The sequence below is a fragment of the Calidris pugnax genome, unplaced genomic scaffold (assembly GCF_001431845.1).
Source record: "Calidris pugnax isolate Ruff unplaced genomic scaffold, ASM143184v1 scaffold317, whole genome shotgun sequence".
NCBI classification, from domain to species: domain Eukaryota; kingdom Metazoa; phylum Chordata; class Aves; order Charadriiformes; family Scolopacidae; genus Calidris; species Calidris pugnax.
The window spans coordinates 563,749-580,685 of record NW_015091111.1 but is presented as its reverse complement, the minus strand read 5'-3'; the positions used below and the strand labels follow the sequence as shown (position 1 = coordinate 580,685).

The following is a 16,937-nucleotide window of genomic DNA, read 5'->3' as shown; positions in this document are numbered from 1 at the left end:
AAATGATGACTTGCTAACAAAAACATTTCATGAGGTTGGGTTTGTTACCTGAGTCTATCTTGGAGCCTGAAGCCAAGGCAGAATTTGTCCCAATTAGCTTGATCATCTTTAAATGGGGTTAATGGTTAAGTCACTTTGACAGTAATAGAAGCCACCCACTGGGGAGCTAGTCAGACGAGTACAGGTGTTAAAATAACAGTGTTAACATTTTCAGCATTGCTTGAGGAAGGAATAACCTGTTTTAAGTAATTTTACATTAACTTGATCTGCAGCCAACTTCCTAATGATGGCTGCTCTTATGACATCATTTATTGTTGGTTTTTAGAAGGGAATAAATCAATGTCTCTGTGGCCTAGGCCTGCAAGTTGCAGGTAATAACCAGGACTAGATAAAAGACTGGTGCCAATAATAGGAAATGCAGGTCTGTGTGATGGGCACTATTATATCCAGTGGAGCCAATCTCAAGCGGGCCTCACGGTTTGTAGCATAGTTGGATTTTGCCTGTGTTAGTGTGTATAAAAAATCTGCAGTGTGGGCTGTGATTAAGTTAATTCACTGGGGATACAAAATTGAATTAGGGCTGGGGTGAAAGGCAGACAAAAGGTTACCTCACATTGTTATGAACTTGTTTCATACGTTGGTAGGTATGCACCAAGCGAGTGTATTTGAAATGGTTGCAGAAAGGGTCTGTTCTTGTCAGTGTATGAATATTGTGGTTGGAATAGGAAATAGAGCAGGATGACTTGGGGAGATCTGAGAAGCTAGCAGAACTCATCTTGCCAATTGTTGAGCCCTGTAAAAATGGAGAAAAGGGAAAAGGGTACTGAATTGTAATAGCAGAGTGCATGTCTGAATAGAACTGTTCTGGGACAGCAGCCCAGTGGAACTTCTGTTCATACTTTTTTTTTTTTTCCTGCAGAAATTGTTCCCTGAGGAGCCTGCCTTAGAACATTTCTTTTGTTCTTTTAGATTGATCCATTCATTAAAAGATGTGAATATCTTTAAATTTCTGTGACTCATCTCTTTTAGTTCAGTGTTGTTAGCAACAAGCATATCTGAAATATTCAACTGTATATCCTGGAGTTGTTTTGGATGCTTGATACACATTTCATGGAAGTGAAGTTAAAGCAGAACGGATGCTGAATGTTTTAGGTAGGCCCATCCCTGGCACCTACCTTGTCACTAGAAACCGTAACAACCACTTCAGTGCTTGTATGCCTCTCTCAGGGCAGTAGTGTAAGGTGATTGTGTCAGTATCAGTGAGTTAGAGGAGAAAGCTTTTTTACAGAAACGGCTTTGGAAGGCGCTGCTTTTTGTATCATACATCTCTCTGTGTTGGGTGATATTTTGATTTGTAAGGAACTTGTTTTCATTGTTTCCTTATCTAGAGGTAAATTACGTACTCAGGTGTTTCTTTGGCGGCTGGGGTGATGATGTTTTTGCTTTGATGGTTTTCTTGCAAATAGCTACAAAAACCAGGAAATGTTGATCACCACTGCAGTTTTTCCCTGCTTTGCATGGTATAAGGGCACTGAATGCTTTGTTGTATCCACCTGTTGTGGAAATTATAAGATTGTCGTTATGGTAAAATGTTCTTTTGCTCTCCCAGTAGTTTACAGCTGTTTTTCCTCTTGCAAGAAATAAATGGTGGTGTTTGTTTATTTTGATTTATGTGGTTGGCTTTTTTGTTTGTTTGGATTTACTTACTTATTTATCCTTTACACTGAAATGTAGCTTAACGCTTTTGAGAACTTACACCATAAATCTTCAGTTTAAATGGAAATATTACAAACTTCTAGGATTGGGTGAATCCCCTAACAAGATCTGCTTCCATGTTCTTTTACAGTCTTTCTGAGAATCAGAACTTGGATTCGTGTTAGTGTGTGCCCATTTATTGATGATACTGTCATCCCGTGGGGCAGTATGTGTCACAGATAAAGGTTTCCAGTGCAGTGTGCAGGGTCAGCTCTGTTCCTGCTGACTTGAGTGCAAGGCAATGGAACCCCAAAATCCGCATTGTCAAGGTACAACATTAGAGGACTACCACCCATTTCAATAAGGAAGAGGTAGAGGCAGGCAAGGTAGAGGCACAAGAATTGTGTGACTGAACACTAGAAAACAGGAATAGGAACAACAGCAACAGGTGTCACCTGCAAAGTGATCATCAGCTAAGGAGAAAGCACAGGGCTACGGACACTGCTTGTGTAAGCACTGTTGTTATGCATGTTTGCTTGTATTCAAGGGCTGTGGAGGTGGTGGACTGCCTTCCTCTTATAAACTGGAGTAATCCATGATTGCAACCTATCGTCATAAAGCCCATAAAGCAGAATGACTCAATAAATTGATAAATGGTTTTGTGTTATGACTTCACCCTCAGCAAAAGCTTCTTGGGAGCATGTAAAATACTTGCCCTAAATTGCCCTGGCTAGCACTGCTGCTTTTTTTGAGTAGCTCTTTATTTTGTTAAAGTAACCCCTTTGGCCTAACTGCTTTGTAGAGCAAAGTACTGCTCTTTATTCATATGGCTGGCAGATTTGGAGCCTCATAAATTTGTTTGTATCATGACTGTGTGCAGTAATTCAAGATAATGGTTTTTTTTTAATTCTACTGATTAAGAATATTAAATTGTCAAAATAAAACAGTAAAGTACAAGTGGTAAACTAGACAGATCTGAATATGACTTCTAAATGTGGCTTCTAGTGTCTTCTCAGTCATGCTGCTGTTGTACAAGATCATTCCTTTTTCTTGGTAACCTTTTAATTGGTTCTTGAAATGTAGAAATGTCCTGGTTTGAGGTAAAACATAACCCATTTTCTGTTCAGTAATAGGACTTTTTAGCTAAGCCTCTTCTAGCTAACAAAAGCCTGAAATTAACAGCATTTTGTGCAGAAACTGCTCTCAGAATAAAACCTATGTTTATAGTTAATGCCAAGGAATGATATGCAGAGAGGGTCTTGCTGATACTTATTGCTATAACAACTGAGGTCGGCTAATTTTGTTATTTGCCCCATTGAGGGGTTGGAAGTGGAAGAGTGTAGAGGGGCTCACACCTGTATGGAGGAGCGGACATGGCAGGTGACCCAAAACTGGCAAACTGGGTATTCCATCCCATCTTCCCCATGCTCAGTGTGAAAGCTGAGGGATCAAAGGGCCAACTCTCTCTCTTCAATGGCTGATGTCCAAGGAGGACTCTGTTTGTCTGCCTTTGATCCTGATCCCAGCATTCCTGACTCCATATACAGAATCCAGTTCCCATCCGTTGCCAAGTCCAGTCTGGGACTTTCCCTATACCAGCTGGTGATGTGATCATCATCCTGGGAGCTTGATATTCTTTTGTATAGTTTATGCTTTATTATTTATTAATTACTTCATTATTTTTTAATTGTTATTATTATTTCATTAAATTATTATTATTATTTTCATTAGTTTAGTTTTTTCCTAAATTCATAAATCTCTTTATCTCTCTCTATGGAGAAAGAACCCCCATTTTCAAAAAGGGAAAAAGGAAGATCCAGGGAACTACAGGCCAGTCAGTCTCATCTCCGTGCCCATTAAGATCATGGATCAGATCATCCTGGAATCTCTGCCAAGGCATGTGGAAAATAAGGAGGTGATTTGTGATAGCTGACATGGCTTCACCAAGGGCAAGTCATGCCTGACAAATCTGGTGGTCTTTTAGGAGACCGCCACAGCATTGGTAGACAAGGGCAGAGCAACAGATGTCATCTACCTGGACTTACGCAAAGTGTTTGACACTGTCCCACAGAAACATCCTGGTCTCAAAATTGGATAGTCATGGATTTGATTGATGGAACACTCGGTGGATTAGAAACTGGCTGGATGGCTCAAAGGCTTCTGGTCAATGACTCAATGTCTAAGTGGATGCTAGTGACAAATGGTGTTCCTCAGGTTGCTACTGGGATCAGTGCTGTCTAACGTCTTTGTTGCTGATGTGGATAGTGGGATGGAGTGCACCCTTCAGCAGGTTTGCTGAAGACACCAAGCTGTGTGGTGCGGTCAACATGCTGGAGGGAAGGGATGCCATCCAGAGGGACCTGAACAGGCTTGAGAGGTGGGCCCGTGCAAGTCTTATGAAGTTCAGCCAAGCTGAGTGCGGGGTCCTGCACCTGGGACATCGCAATCCCAGGCATAAATACAGGCTGGGCAGACAATGAGTGGAGAGCAGCCCTGAGGAGAAGGACTTGGGAGTGCTCGTGGATGAGAAGCTCAACATGAGCCGGCAGTGTGCGCTGGCAGCCCAGAAAGCCAACTGCATCCTGAGCTGCATCAAAAGAAGCAGGGCCAGCAGGTCAAGGGGAGTGGTTTTGTTCCTCTGCTCTGGTGAGACCTCACCCAGAATACTGTGTCCAGCTTTGGAGTCCTCAACACAAGAAGGACATGGACCTGTTGGAACAGGTCCAGCGGAGAGCCGTGAAAATGATAAGAGGGCTGAAGCACCCTATGAAGACAGGCTGAGAGTGAGGTTTTTCAGCCTGGAGAAAAGAAGGCTCCAGGGAGACCTTATAATGGCCTTCCAGTACCTGAAGGGGGCCTACAGGAGAGATTCAGAGGGACTCTTTATCAGGGAATGTAGTGATAGGATGGAGAGGTAATGGTTTTAAACTGAAAGAGGGGAGATTTAGATTAGATATTAGGAAGAAATTCTTTACCGTGAGGGTGGTGAGGCACTGGAACAGGTTGTCCAGAGAAGTTGTGGATGCCCCATCCCTGGAAGTTTTCAAGACCAGGCTGGATGGGGCTTTGAGCATCCTGGTCTAGCGGGAGGTGTCCCTGCCCATGGCAGGGGGGTTGGAACTCGATGATCTTTAAGGTCCCTTCCAGCTCTAACCGTTATATCATTCTATGATTCTGGGTGGTAGGGGGAGAGCGTCTGTCATTTTCATTGGCCAATCTGGCCCAAACCATGACAAGAAAGCAGCACACTTTTTGCGTGCCTTGAAGCTCAATAGTCATGCTTTTCACTGTTGTGCAAACCAAACAGGATCTATCGATAATACCAGCTCACATCACAAAACACATGCAGGGTCAGGACTAGAGGATTTTTTTGAGTTCCCTTGTACATGGTATGTCAACATCTTCATTAAATTTAATTACTTGCAGCAGGAAATGCGTTGAAAACTGCTAAGTGAAACACCCAGTGCCCTGTTCCAGCTTTTTGTGAACTTTAGCCTTTGCCAGTGGAAAAGAACTTTGCCTCATCTAGAAACTGAAATACAAATACATCTGCTTGCTTTGCCAGAGCTATGCTGGGTACAAAACTGCTTGACTGAGTCCTGTTTCTGGGACTGTTGTTCAAGAAATGTAAATCTCTTCTGTACACTTTTTCAAAGTGGATAACACATAATCGGGATGTGTGTCTTCTGTGCCCCTTGACAGATGAAATCTTGAGGGCTGCAGAGAGTCTTTAGCACACTTGCTAAGGCAGTTTCATGTACTTACCAGAACAAGAGGAGGCCCAGAAACCTTGTATTGGAGCAGAATAGCTTTTTCTTTGTATTTTGTTTGGGGTTTGTTGTTTGGTTTTTATTTTTTTGGTGGTTGTGGTTTTTTTGTTTTGTTTTGAAGTTTGAGACCTTTTTATTCAACTGTTTGACTGGGGAGGCAGAGAAATAGAAGTCACTACAGGGCAAATTCAGGCAAAGCTTCAATACCTGCTTGCTTTAATTGCAAGGTGAGTTGGAAGGATAGCATCCATGTTCAGGATGCAAGATGGTAATCTGCGTAGTGCAGAGCAGAACGTGCGTCTGATTTTGTAATTACAGTCAGCTGCAAAGAGCTGTCTACTTGTTCTGCCCGTTTTAGTGCCCTGTAAGAGTGATGCTACATGCATCTCCTCACTCTGAAGTATCACATTAACCCATCTTTCTTGGAGGCTGCTTTCCACACCACATCCACCTCCCCACCCCACCCACCCCCCGGCACTCCGCGCTGTGTTCTTTCTTTCTCTAACCTAGAATGAGTTCCTGTTTTCTCCTCAGACTTTGCCTATCTTTCCTTCCCAGAGGTGCTGCCAGTGGCCACACTGCCTGCCAGTGCCTGTTAAAACTCTCCGGTACTTGTTGGTGTGTCTTACTTCTTGTGATCAGCGTTAAACTAATTATCAGATGTTGGATCAGATGGGAACTTTCCTCTTGCATCAGATTGGCAGGGACTGGTGGAACAAGTGGAGGGCTTGTTCACCTCCAAGTTTACTGAACAAACTCCTCACTGTTTCAAGGACCTAGGGCACTGGGGGTGACCTTGTTCTCTGCAGCTCTCTTCCACTGCTGTATAGTTGTTTGGCTTTTGGCCTTTTCCTACAGTGTGTTGAGAACAGTTTTGTGGCTAGTGGAACAGAGAGAGATGTTTATTCTGTCATTGGCTGTGCTCAGGGGGGTGTCAACTTGCTGTTCATTGTGCTCTTTTCTGGTCCTGAGCTTTTTGTGCTTGAACTGAATGGGTAAAGGCAAAATTGAGATTCAACAGGATGGAGACAGGAACTTACGCAGCTGGGAGAAGGTTGCTGCCAGTCTTTGTATGGATTTGGCCAGACTGCTGCAATGGGACTGATGTGATAACTGAAAGACTTGCCTGGGGTAAGGAGAAGACAGCATAAGTTGTTTGGGTGGATCAAGTAAAAAATGAAGGAAGAAACATCTTCTGGATTCCTTCTGTGCAGATGGAAATGACCTGATGCAACCACGGTGGAAAGAAGCATATCTAGACTATTGTTGTGGCTTTTTTTTTCCCCCCTGAGGCTTTGAATTTTGGCGATGATTTTTATGTTCAGGATAGGGGACAAAAATGGCAGGTGATGCTCTTTCAGCCGTCACATACTACTGCTGTCCCTGGAATTTGTGATCACACTATACAAAGTAAAAAGGATGCTATTGCTGTGAAGGGATATGTGATATGACTTGACCAATGCTGTGCAAGAGAGCGTTTCTGCAGGCTATCGTTCCCACATGTTAGTAGCATTCTTGTGTAAGCTAACTGACATTCTCCCTATCCCCCAAGACTCCAGTTACTTTCTATTGATGTAGAACTCGCTGGAGGGATTTGGTGCTTGATATAGAGGTAAAACTCTTTGCTCATTTTGGTTCTCTTGAAATGGACGTGTAGTTCACAGACCGAAGTTTGACGTTTAAGTAGTTGGTTTTATTTCTTCTTTAAGGGACTTTGTTACTACATTTTGGTACCAATGTTTGAAAATACTGCCCAAAGTGGTCTGCAGTCACTCAGAGCTGGTGACAGAGATGAGGCCTTTCTGTTGGCAGTAATAACAATACTGATGTCAAGGTGTATGCCGAAGGTCTCCAGAACAAATTACAAGTTCCTGAGTTCTATGATTAGAGTGGCTCCTCAGTACCCATATATTGTCACTGTAATTTTAGAGCCAGTTTTAAAGCAGAATGCAAAAATGCAGCACTTGATAAAGCTGGATTTCTTTCCTCTCTTCAATTGAAGCTTAGAGGCAAGTGAGCATTTAGGTGACAGCCGCATGTGTGTTTGTGCCAATGTGTATGTAATAATACAAATACTTCAAGGGCCAGAGCAATAGAGAAGGAAATGTGGAGTACTCCTGAAAAATACCTGATTAACTGCCCTTAAAAATGGGAATTAAGTCATGGAATATAATAGCATGAGGATGGTTTGGCTACCAGTGCAAAAAATAAAATAAAATCCGTCAATAGATTATTGTCTAAGTGAAGAATCAGCTAAGTAGAAAATCTTTGTAAATTCAGAAAAGAACCTGTTGCCAGGTTCTTATAGCAGATCAATGTCTTGCTAACGTTAGGTCTGTGTTCCTCTCTTCTGTAAGTGCACTCCCATTTATGAGGTTTGAGTTTAGCTCAACAGAATAAGGAACAGCTACAGAACTTTTTATTTTATGCATTTTATGGAAATAGGTAAGCATCTGGAGATCCCAAAGTTTGACATGTAGCAGTAGTCTTGGTTTTGATTGCCACCCTGTATTTAGATGTTAATTCAAGGAAATTTATTCCTTGAATAACAAAATTATAAGAACATAGGGTTGAAATATGACCAACAGTTTGAAACGTTGACCTAGTATAAGCAGATTCTCACCCTGAAATGTTCTTTAAAGAAAAGGTAGTGGATAAACTGAGGTGAAATATCACAAATGCCAGAGGAAGAGAAAAAAGATGCACTCCCAACATACCATCTCTGTGCTGTAAGGGAAAATGGCAATGGGGAAAGCAACTGGTGGGGTTAGAAAGCTGTAGAGGCTTGGCACTGATGTTGCAATGGTGATAACAGCAGCAACTGAAAGAGTGTAGTTTTTCATTAGAGGTTTGTGTCCAGCCTAAATGTGACTAGTAAGTGGTCAAGTCACCTAAAGAACTGAAGGAAAGTTAAATTGAAGCCAGGAAAGAAATCTTGTTGTGGGTAGGATGGATGAAAAGAAGGGATAACTAGAAATTAAATGGCTACATGAAGTGTCTCCTGCCCCCTAAAACTGATCCTTCTGAATCACAGCATTACCAGAGCAGGGTAATGATTCAGGCAGTGTTCATGATCATGTTGTGCCCATCTTGAAAGCTGATGCTAACAGGATATCCTGGAAGTGTTGGATACTCAAAAACAGGAGACTGTGGGAAGCTCTTGATCTGATCCTTCTTTTCTGATGGAAATAATATGGTATAACTTATTTCATCAATTACGTTGCTCCTACCTAAGTTTTATAAAATTCCTACTGCTCTCCTTTGCATCATCTTAACAGAGTATTATGGCCACTCTCTCCTTGATCTCAACTATGAAACTCCCCAGATTCCTCAATAGGCAGCAGTATGAGACTTGCTTTGTGTAAAGGAACTCAGATGACAAAATCATTATTTTCTTCTTACTTGGATGAAATTTATGTCCCTTTGAAATTATTTTGATATAGTGCAAGAAGCTGCATAGCACATGTCCTGTCTCACTTCCATTCAGAGATAGGTGTACACATAACTCCAAAAGAAATCCAAAATTATAAAGAAGCATGGATATAGTTTTTTTACCTCTTTTGAATAAGCAAGATTGCATAGTCCATGTGTCTTCTGGTTGCCCTCTTCTGAGCCTTAGACGTATAGGTATTTTTCTCACAAAAGGTGGTCCAAAACCAATCCTATTACAGATAATGCTGAAATAAACTCCTCCAACAAGATTTTTGTGTTTTGGTATTTAAATGGCAGTTTTATTTCAGGGCTTTATTTTCTTTTCTCTATGATTTCTCTTTTCTTTTTGTCTTCTGGAGTGTGTGAACAGGGATACAACATATGATTCTGTTACATCTTGTCCAGCAACATCCTAGCAACATAAAGGTTCTGTAGTAAAAACCAGAATTTAGGTAGCAAAGTAGGTTCATATTCTGCTTTTAAACATGCAGTGAATAAAAATTCCTCATACTGTGTGCTTCCCCATGCTTCTTCATGAATGTTTTGTTGCATCCCTCTGAATCTCAGTCTCTTCTATCTTCCCCTCCCCTCAGCTTAATTTATTGCCAGAACATTTCACCCTCCTACGTATTCTTCCTTCCAGGTCAGTGCTGCATGGCATAAAGTGAACAAATGTGTGTAGTCTTGACAATCTTTGTATGACACCCTGCTTTGCCACCTTCCCACTTTTCAAGCTGTTGCCATTTATGATTATATGCTATCCTACTACTCAGTGAGCAGGCAATTTTGAGTTGCATTGAATTTCAGAAGGGATTATATTCCTAAATCTCATAGGTTCCACTCTTAGCCTTATCTTATGCCTTTTTAAATAATTATTATTGTTAGTTCAATCATCCATGCTTTTGGCCATACATTTTGTGTTTGCTGGTATTTTTTGGTATAGTATTACATCTTGACTTGGTTTCACAAATACGTTTCTATCCAGATGAAACCATTTGTCTGCTACTTTTCTTAATTCCTTGGAATTTCTCCGTCATTCTTCAGGGAAATCTCTTTATGTGAATGATTTCAGAGAAAACTGAATAGCATTCCAAGTATTTTCCTTTTAGTCTCTTTAGGACTTCGTCTTAAGGATCTGTAATGTCCTAGGCCTGTATTGTTACTAAGTTGCCTCCTCCCCCACCCCCCAAAGTGTTTTGAAGCACTTTCTGTTATTTATACATTCTCTTTGGTTTTTTTCTTATCTCAGGAGCCAAACATCCTCTTCCCCAATTTAATTTGTCATACAAATGCTAATCTCTTTTGACTTTGGTTGATGTTTCTGCTGGATTTACCAGGAAAGTGTAGTGTCTTCATATTTATCTCCTACTGTCTCCTGCTGGTCATTGAGCTACTCAATTATTAGCTCGCTTTCCAATGTACTCAAAACAGTTGCTTTTCCTGAGCGGTGTTTCTCCTTCCATCCTTAACCCTCATTGTGCAGGCATGAAAATATTTGTATCAGATGTGTCTACTTCTGTTCACCCTAAAAGGATGAAGCAATTGTTTGGTTTCTTTCCTTTTATATGTACTTTTTTCTCTGGTTTCTAAAATGCTGCTCAGTGTCTCTTATTTATACATGTCAAGGTGTTTTTCTGGTCTGTTGTTGTTTGGTGTGTCTTGCTGTTGTGTGCTTATCGATAGCTCTGAAAATACCTACAAATAATGAGAACTTAATTTCTGAGTAAATTTATATAGCTGGATCAGAATATTTAGTTATTTTTTTAATTCTGAAAAGATCCCAAGTTTTTCTTCTTTTAGGTATCTGCAACATGTTACATATTGCAGGGGATCCACGAAAACTTGGATTTTCATTTTGCTTCTGTGGTGGATTTTCATTGTATGTTTTCCCCCAGGGTATGATCCCAAGGTATGCAGGTGTGTACCAAACAGCATTTTCATGATTGCCTTATATTGCGTTCTAGTGGAAACTGTGAATGCTTTTTTGGATGAGGTAGTATCTTTCAGTATTGTTGATAGAAACACTGTGACAGTCTTTGGGTTTGTACTCTGAATAAAGTTTTCAGGGTGGCAACATCACTTGCCATACGTTTAAGTGGTTTAGGCACTCTGGAAATGCCATCTCTCTTCACCCTGTGCAAGAACACTATGAGGCTTACTTAAGATTACCAGCACTCATGAGTAGCTTAGATAGGGCTGTGTAGATGGGGCACCATGTGGACAGTCATTCCTGGTGCTTTCCTTTTAACTACTCATTTCTGCATTTGGATATGAGAATGTTGTTGTATAGTGAGGGTAGATTCTGTGATCTTTCAGATTGACATGTACTGGCAGGGATTACTCTTATTTGTTAGCTTTGTTATTCTTCCTGTGCAGGTAGTCTGTAGCTAGATGTGGAATCTCAAAATGAAGATTTGCACCCTCTCTCCTGTTCTTCCATTTTTTACTACATCTATTACTGTTAATTTTTGCCTCTTGGCATAACTGTAGGTGTCCTTCCTTTTATGTCAGATCATCTCATGCTTTTACCTGGCTTTTAGAGTTGCATGGTGAAGTCCTTCCACTCATTTTGGAGAAAATTGCTTCTAAAAGTGAATCTCAGTGGTTTTGGTGTGGGCTTTTTTTTGTTTGATTGATTGTTTTAAATTCATCAGGGCTAAGTATTTTGATTTCTTTCCTTGCATTGCATATATGAACATCCTCTATTTTCTTGTGCTGCCTTGAGGCTGTTCAAAGAAAAAAATGCCAATTTTTTTCCTTAACATGTAATCGGTACTTCCTGGTGTTTCATTTTTCTTCATTTTCTTGCCCTTCAAGTTTTCTCTTTGCCTTTGTGTTTTACATTACTTAATACAAATTTCTGTAGCTTTTCCCTTTGCTTATTTTAATGTCTTTCGTCTGCTTTCAGACTTTGATGTAGGCTTCTAAGGCCATTTTACTTTTTTCAGACATGGATGGCTAGACCGTCTTCCTGCTCCAGGCCAAAGTTGTTAACACTTTCCTGGAGTGCTCCCAACCCTTTGTATGTGGGGTGCAGGAAGAAGACTGAGGTGGAATTTGCATTGTGTACATCCATGGTTCAACTGTTGGTCAGTTCTGAGGGGAAGGCTCTGCTCTCTTCCTCCTTCATTCTTCACTCGTACATTCAGCCATCCTGAAAGGTGTCCAGCCATTTGGTGCACAGCAGCTCAAGGCTCGTGTAAATGCTAAGGCTCTTATAATACGTGATCAACATTTTAAGTCAGCCCAGCACTGAAGTACATGCAGAGCTGTTCAGAACATCGGGCCACTCTTCCAGCAGAAACAGAGGAGGTTCCCATGCAGAAGTGCTCTGCTAGTTTAAGGCAGTGCTGTTGTTTTTTGGCTGTGGATTTGCCTCTATAGTCCTTTCAGGTGCTGCTTTTAAAAAATAAATTAAAAAATCCAAAACCGCAATCCATAATCTGTTTCTTATTCATTCAGTGCTGTGTGCTAAAATGTGTTTGGAAGCAAATGCAAGTCAGTTGCTATCTTTCCACTGCCTTCACTGGTCTTGGAGTGGGCATGAAAAAGTGTGGTTTACTGAAGTCGGTGGAAAACCTCCTATGCCTTTAGTCAGCTTTGGACTCTGTCCGAAGTGTTCCTGGTGGAGCTGGGTTGCACCTGCATGCTAGGATAGCTGTCTGGCAAGCTGATTCTCAGAAACCAACAGAAGCCCTATACACATGTGTTAATCCTGGGTGTTTTTCTTCAGGAAGTGCTAAATCTTGCACTCCAAAAGGACTGCAAAATAATGAAAGCGTTTGGCAAGGGAAAAGGGGATGAATACACAAGCAGAACTAGGGACCGTTGCTACCATTGTTAAAATGTAAGACTCTGTATAAGCTCTTCAGAAGGCTTTCGTTTTGTTTTCTGTAAATATCATACATTAATTGTAATGGAGCAATATACTAGAAATTGTGAGGTGACCAGCATGAATCTGGTTGAAAGAAAGTAAGAATTCAAATATTAAGGGTAGAATTTGCTTTTGGCTATTGCTGATGACAAGGAAAGCTACTTTGTGTACTTTTTTCCTGTGGTAATAGACATCTACTTTTGCAGTTTTCATATTCCAGATTCCAGTTTCCATACTGGATTCCAGTATCCGATTGAAAGTTCCAAAGCTGGAGTAATAGACACCAGATGATAGGGGAAGCGGAAACTGAAGTATAGTAGATCTTCCAAACAACAGCAAAATTTCCTTGTTCTGAAAATAATATTTTTTAAAATCTGTAACTTTCTTAGCAGTGGATATCACTGAGGCTTTGGCTAGGAACCTTGATGATGTGATGTAAATTTTTGATCCCTTCTTCCTGAGGAAGGGAACAGTAAGCTACAAACTAGACTTTAATCAGTACTCTACAAGTAATTTGACCAGTGCACATACAAAAAGAACTGCTTCCAGTACTATGAACTTTTTTTAGGCTGTCATGTACTTATCAGGAAATCTGTTTTGAGCTTTGAGAAGCATTGAACCCAGTAGCCCAGACACTAGGTTGCAGATACACAAGTCAGCAAATCTGCTCTGAACCATGCATTCTTTTGGACCTCAAGGCCCTGTTCCAAAAGAGGGCAAGCACGTAGTTGCTGCCTTTGAGAGAGAAGAGACTTTTGCAGAGATTTGCAGCTACTCAAGCCTGTCCTGAGCCAAAGAAAATGAAGTGAGGGAGCCTATTTCAGACACAAGGAAAAGAAAGTCTTGAGATTTGAATGAGTGGAGCTCACTGTGGGCCTTCATGGTGAGCAAAGCTGCTGTAGATGTGGTCAAAACAAGATGTGATAAATGCTGCATTGTAATCCAGCCTCAGTTCATGAGTCTTGGACAGGAAAAACAAAAACGTTTCATTCATTCTACCAGAGTCTTTCATGTCTCTGCCTTTCTCTTTGCTGTACACCTGGTGACGAAGCCAGGGAGCCCAGAGACATTTATCTCCTGCTTGTGATTTTTTTGCATGTTTGGTTTTTTGCTTGTTGTTAGTTTCCTTTTCATTTCTTGGGCACATATAACCCCTTTCTGTGGTGAGAAAAGAAAGCAAGCAGTTTTCTCTTTTGAAGACAGGTGGAGAAGTTCCCCACACTGAGTGCTGTATAGGCCTGTTTGCCTTTTGTTTCTCTGTACTAATTGGTTAGAATGGATGGTGTTAAGTTCCCACAAGTATGTCTGCTAGAGAATTCCTACATATCCAGCCTCGGGGCATTAAGCTTTGGAAAATGAAGTACCCACCAAAGCAGGAGGTGGCTGGTACGGTTTGTATTCTGACTTCCCTCCTTCTCCTCCTCCCCTTGCCTTTTCCCCCCTTCTTCCAGAAAGCTTAAGAAAAGAGCCTTTTGTCTTCTTTCCTGAAAAGTTACGCTGAAATTCATGTGTGCTTTATTCATCTGCTTTCATTTGTACCATTCATGGGCAGCTGTGGGTTATATAGGACAAAGCAGATGAATTCCTAACCTCCACATTCAAACTGTGTTGGGAAATATTCAACACCATGCTTCCCCCCTCCTTTTTTTTCAGGTCCAAGTATTATAGCTTTCAGTTTCAGTACTAAGACATCTCTGGCCTGTGTTTCTCCACATGCTATTAAAATAGCGTGACGGAGTTCTGGGTTGTAGAGGGGATGCATCTATACAGATACATCTCTAGAAAGTGGTCTCTTTCTCATATACCAAAACTTGGCAGCTTCTAAGAAAATGTGATTTACAAGTTTGACTTACTGGAATTTATGCTTAAATATCTTTTTTTTCCAATGATGACTTCATTTCAAACATCATCAGCTAGGAGAATGTGAATTTACCTTTGTGGAGACTGCTTCAAATGTCACAAAATTGTATCGTTTCACTAAAGTTATCTTTTGATGTGGGTTTCTTAAATAATTTCATGAATGAGTAGGGAAGCATATAATTATTTTTTTTTTTTCCCCCCTTCTTTAGGTAGGCTATTTATGTTTCCTGTGCCAGATCTTCATAATGTAATCTGGCATGAAATATTTGAGAGGATCTGGTCTGATATATGCACCAAGCACATAAACACTTGGCAGTATGATTAATTTGCTTACCTTCACAAATTAAAAGTGTCTTAAACCAGATTTCTTTTCAGACTACTTCTGATTTAAAACTGTCACTTCTCCCCTCCCTAAATCAGATCTAAAAAGCATAATTTATGCTGATCACCTTTTAAATTGTAGTGTACACATTACATTAGATTAAGAGTGCTACACCTCTTTTTCTTAATAATTTCATAACTAACATGTTGATTGACTGCCTCTAAAAGCCAATAGGTGCTGGAGCAGGCCTCAAAACTTTTTAGATCTGTTGATCCACCTGGAATAACAACTTCCCTCTGTTTCTGTACAGACTCTTCATACTCTGAGCCTCCTGATGTTCAGCAGCAGTTGAACCACTACCAGTCTGCAGCTTTGGCCAGGAACAACAACAACATCAGCCCAATCCCACTTTCCGGGAGTGCTGCAGGAGTGGAAAAAATGGAAGCCATCCTTAACTGTGAATTTTGTGAATTCTCCTCGGGTTACATACAGAGCATTCGCCGTCATTACCGTGACAAGCACGGAGGGAAAAAACTCTTCAAGTGCAAAGATTGTTCCTTTTATACAGGCTTTAAGTAAGTACTGTGCAAAACAGATAAACTGAACTCATAAGGGGTTCTTTAGCACTTGAAAAGACTTCTGAGGTCTTTGAGAGCTGGCTCTAGCTAACAGAAACATGGCCACTGCTGACCAGGGAGAGGAACATAGGAAATGCCATGCCAAATCACAGCAGCATCCATGTAATCCATTTTCCTCTCTCCTACAACAGCCGGTACCATCTGCTTCAGACGAAAGCACAATAAGTCCTTGCAGTAGTTTTTATTTGCTGGAGGAAATGGTACAGGTAGTACTTTTTCCTCAGCCTAGGCAATTAGAGGGCTCATGTGTGAAAATTTTCTGCACAAAAATAAGGTCATTTTGTGCTGCAACCAGCATAAAGCATGGGACAATCAAATGTCCTAGGGAGACAGGAGAATTTACATCACCATTCTGAAGAAACCTCTCATGTAATTTTATTTCCTCCACCATCTTTCTAGCTGAAATGCAAAGCATTCTCTAGCATTTCTGATAGCTTACAGAGACATTTCAGATAATCCAATTAGATGTCCAAATTTTAAAAATTTGGTGCTGTGTGTGTTTCTCTGAGTGCGTGTTTTTAGCTGCTGTTCCATAAGGGAAAAAAAAGGCCTATGCACCTGTGGTGCTCATCATTTCCTCCTGATATGCTGGACCGCTGAGGACAGTGCCCTCAGCTGACATTTGAGGTCTCAGACTTGTTAAGTTTTTAGGAGACTGAGGACAGTAAGCAGTGTGACTGGATAAAGGGGAGGAGTTCTGTTGAAGAAATTGTTGAGCACAAACCTGAGAGAATCCACCCAAGAACAACCTCTAGTTTCATGTCTCTAGCTTCTGTTGCTTCAGCTCCTTGCTGCCTCTGTGGTATAATTTGCTGCTTGTGCTTTATATCCTGATTGCTATCTGTCTTAAAGATTACCAGCAATTGCCAGGTCCATTTAGTCTGTTTGTATCTCGCGAGTACCATTTTCTTCTACCTGGATGAAATGAAATAATCTTAAATCAAGCAGCATTTAAACACATTCATAGTTGAATAGGGGAGTAGTGTTCTTTCATGTGGTATCTCAAATATTCAGGGATTAAGTCTTGCTTCTTTTAGAAGCACGGCATGTTTTGTCTCTTTAAAAAAAAAGTCATGTGGGAGGGGAACCCCATACAAATCCCCTCTTCACTCACCATAGAAACTTAAATGATGAAAGCACTCCCTGAAGTTGGCAGAAATATGCCTGTAGGATTCAGTGATCACTGGATGAGGCCCAAAGCCAGTTGTGTTAGTAAGTTGCTCTGTGTTCAAGCTAATCGTCTTGAAGAACACCAAAGAGACTTCTAACTCTAGTTCAATGTGGCAAGCTCCTTAGCTTTTGCTGGCTTTAATGCTGCTTTAGGAAAAAATTACCAAGTGCCCCAA

The 16,937-nt window shown here is 40.9% G+C and overlaps 1 protein-coding gene across 6 annotated transcripts in view; it reads left to right on the top strand.

Moving 5' to 3' along the window:
• Positions 1 to 16,937, top strand: part of ZNF462 (zinc finger protein 462) — a 90,525-nt gene that overhangs the window by 58,148 nt on the left and 15,440 nt on the right. For all 6 annotated transcript variants that reach the window (XM_014958123.1, XM_014958122.1, XM_014958120.1 and 3 more), the window contains one exon: positions 15,264 to 15,528. In XM_014958123.1, the coding sequence (XP_014813609.1) occupies positions 15,264 to 15,528 (265 nt within the window). The remainder of the gene's footprint in view (positions 1 to 15,263; positions 15,529 to 16,937) is intronic.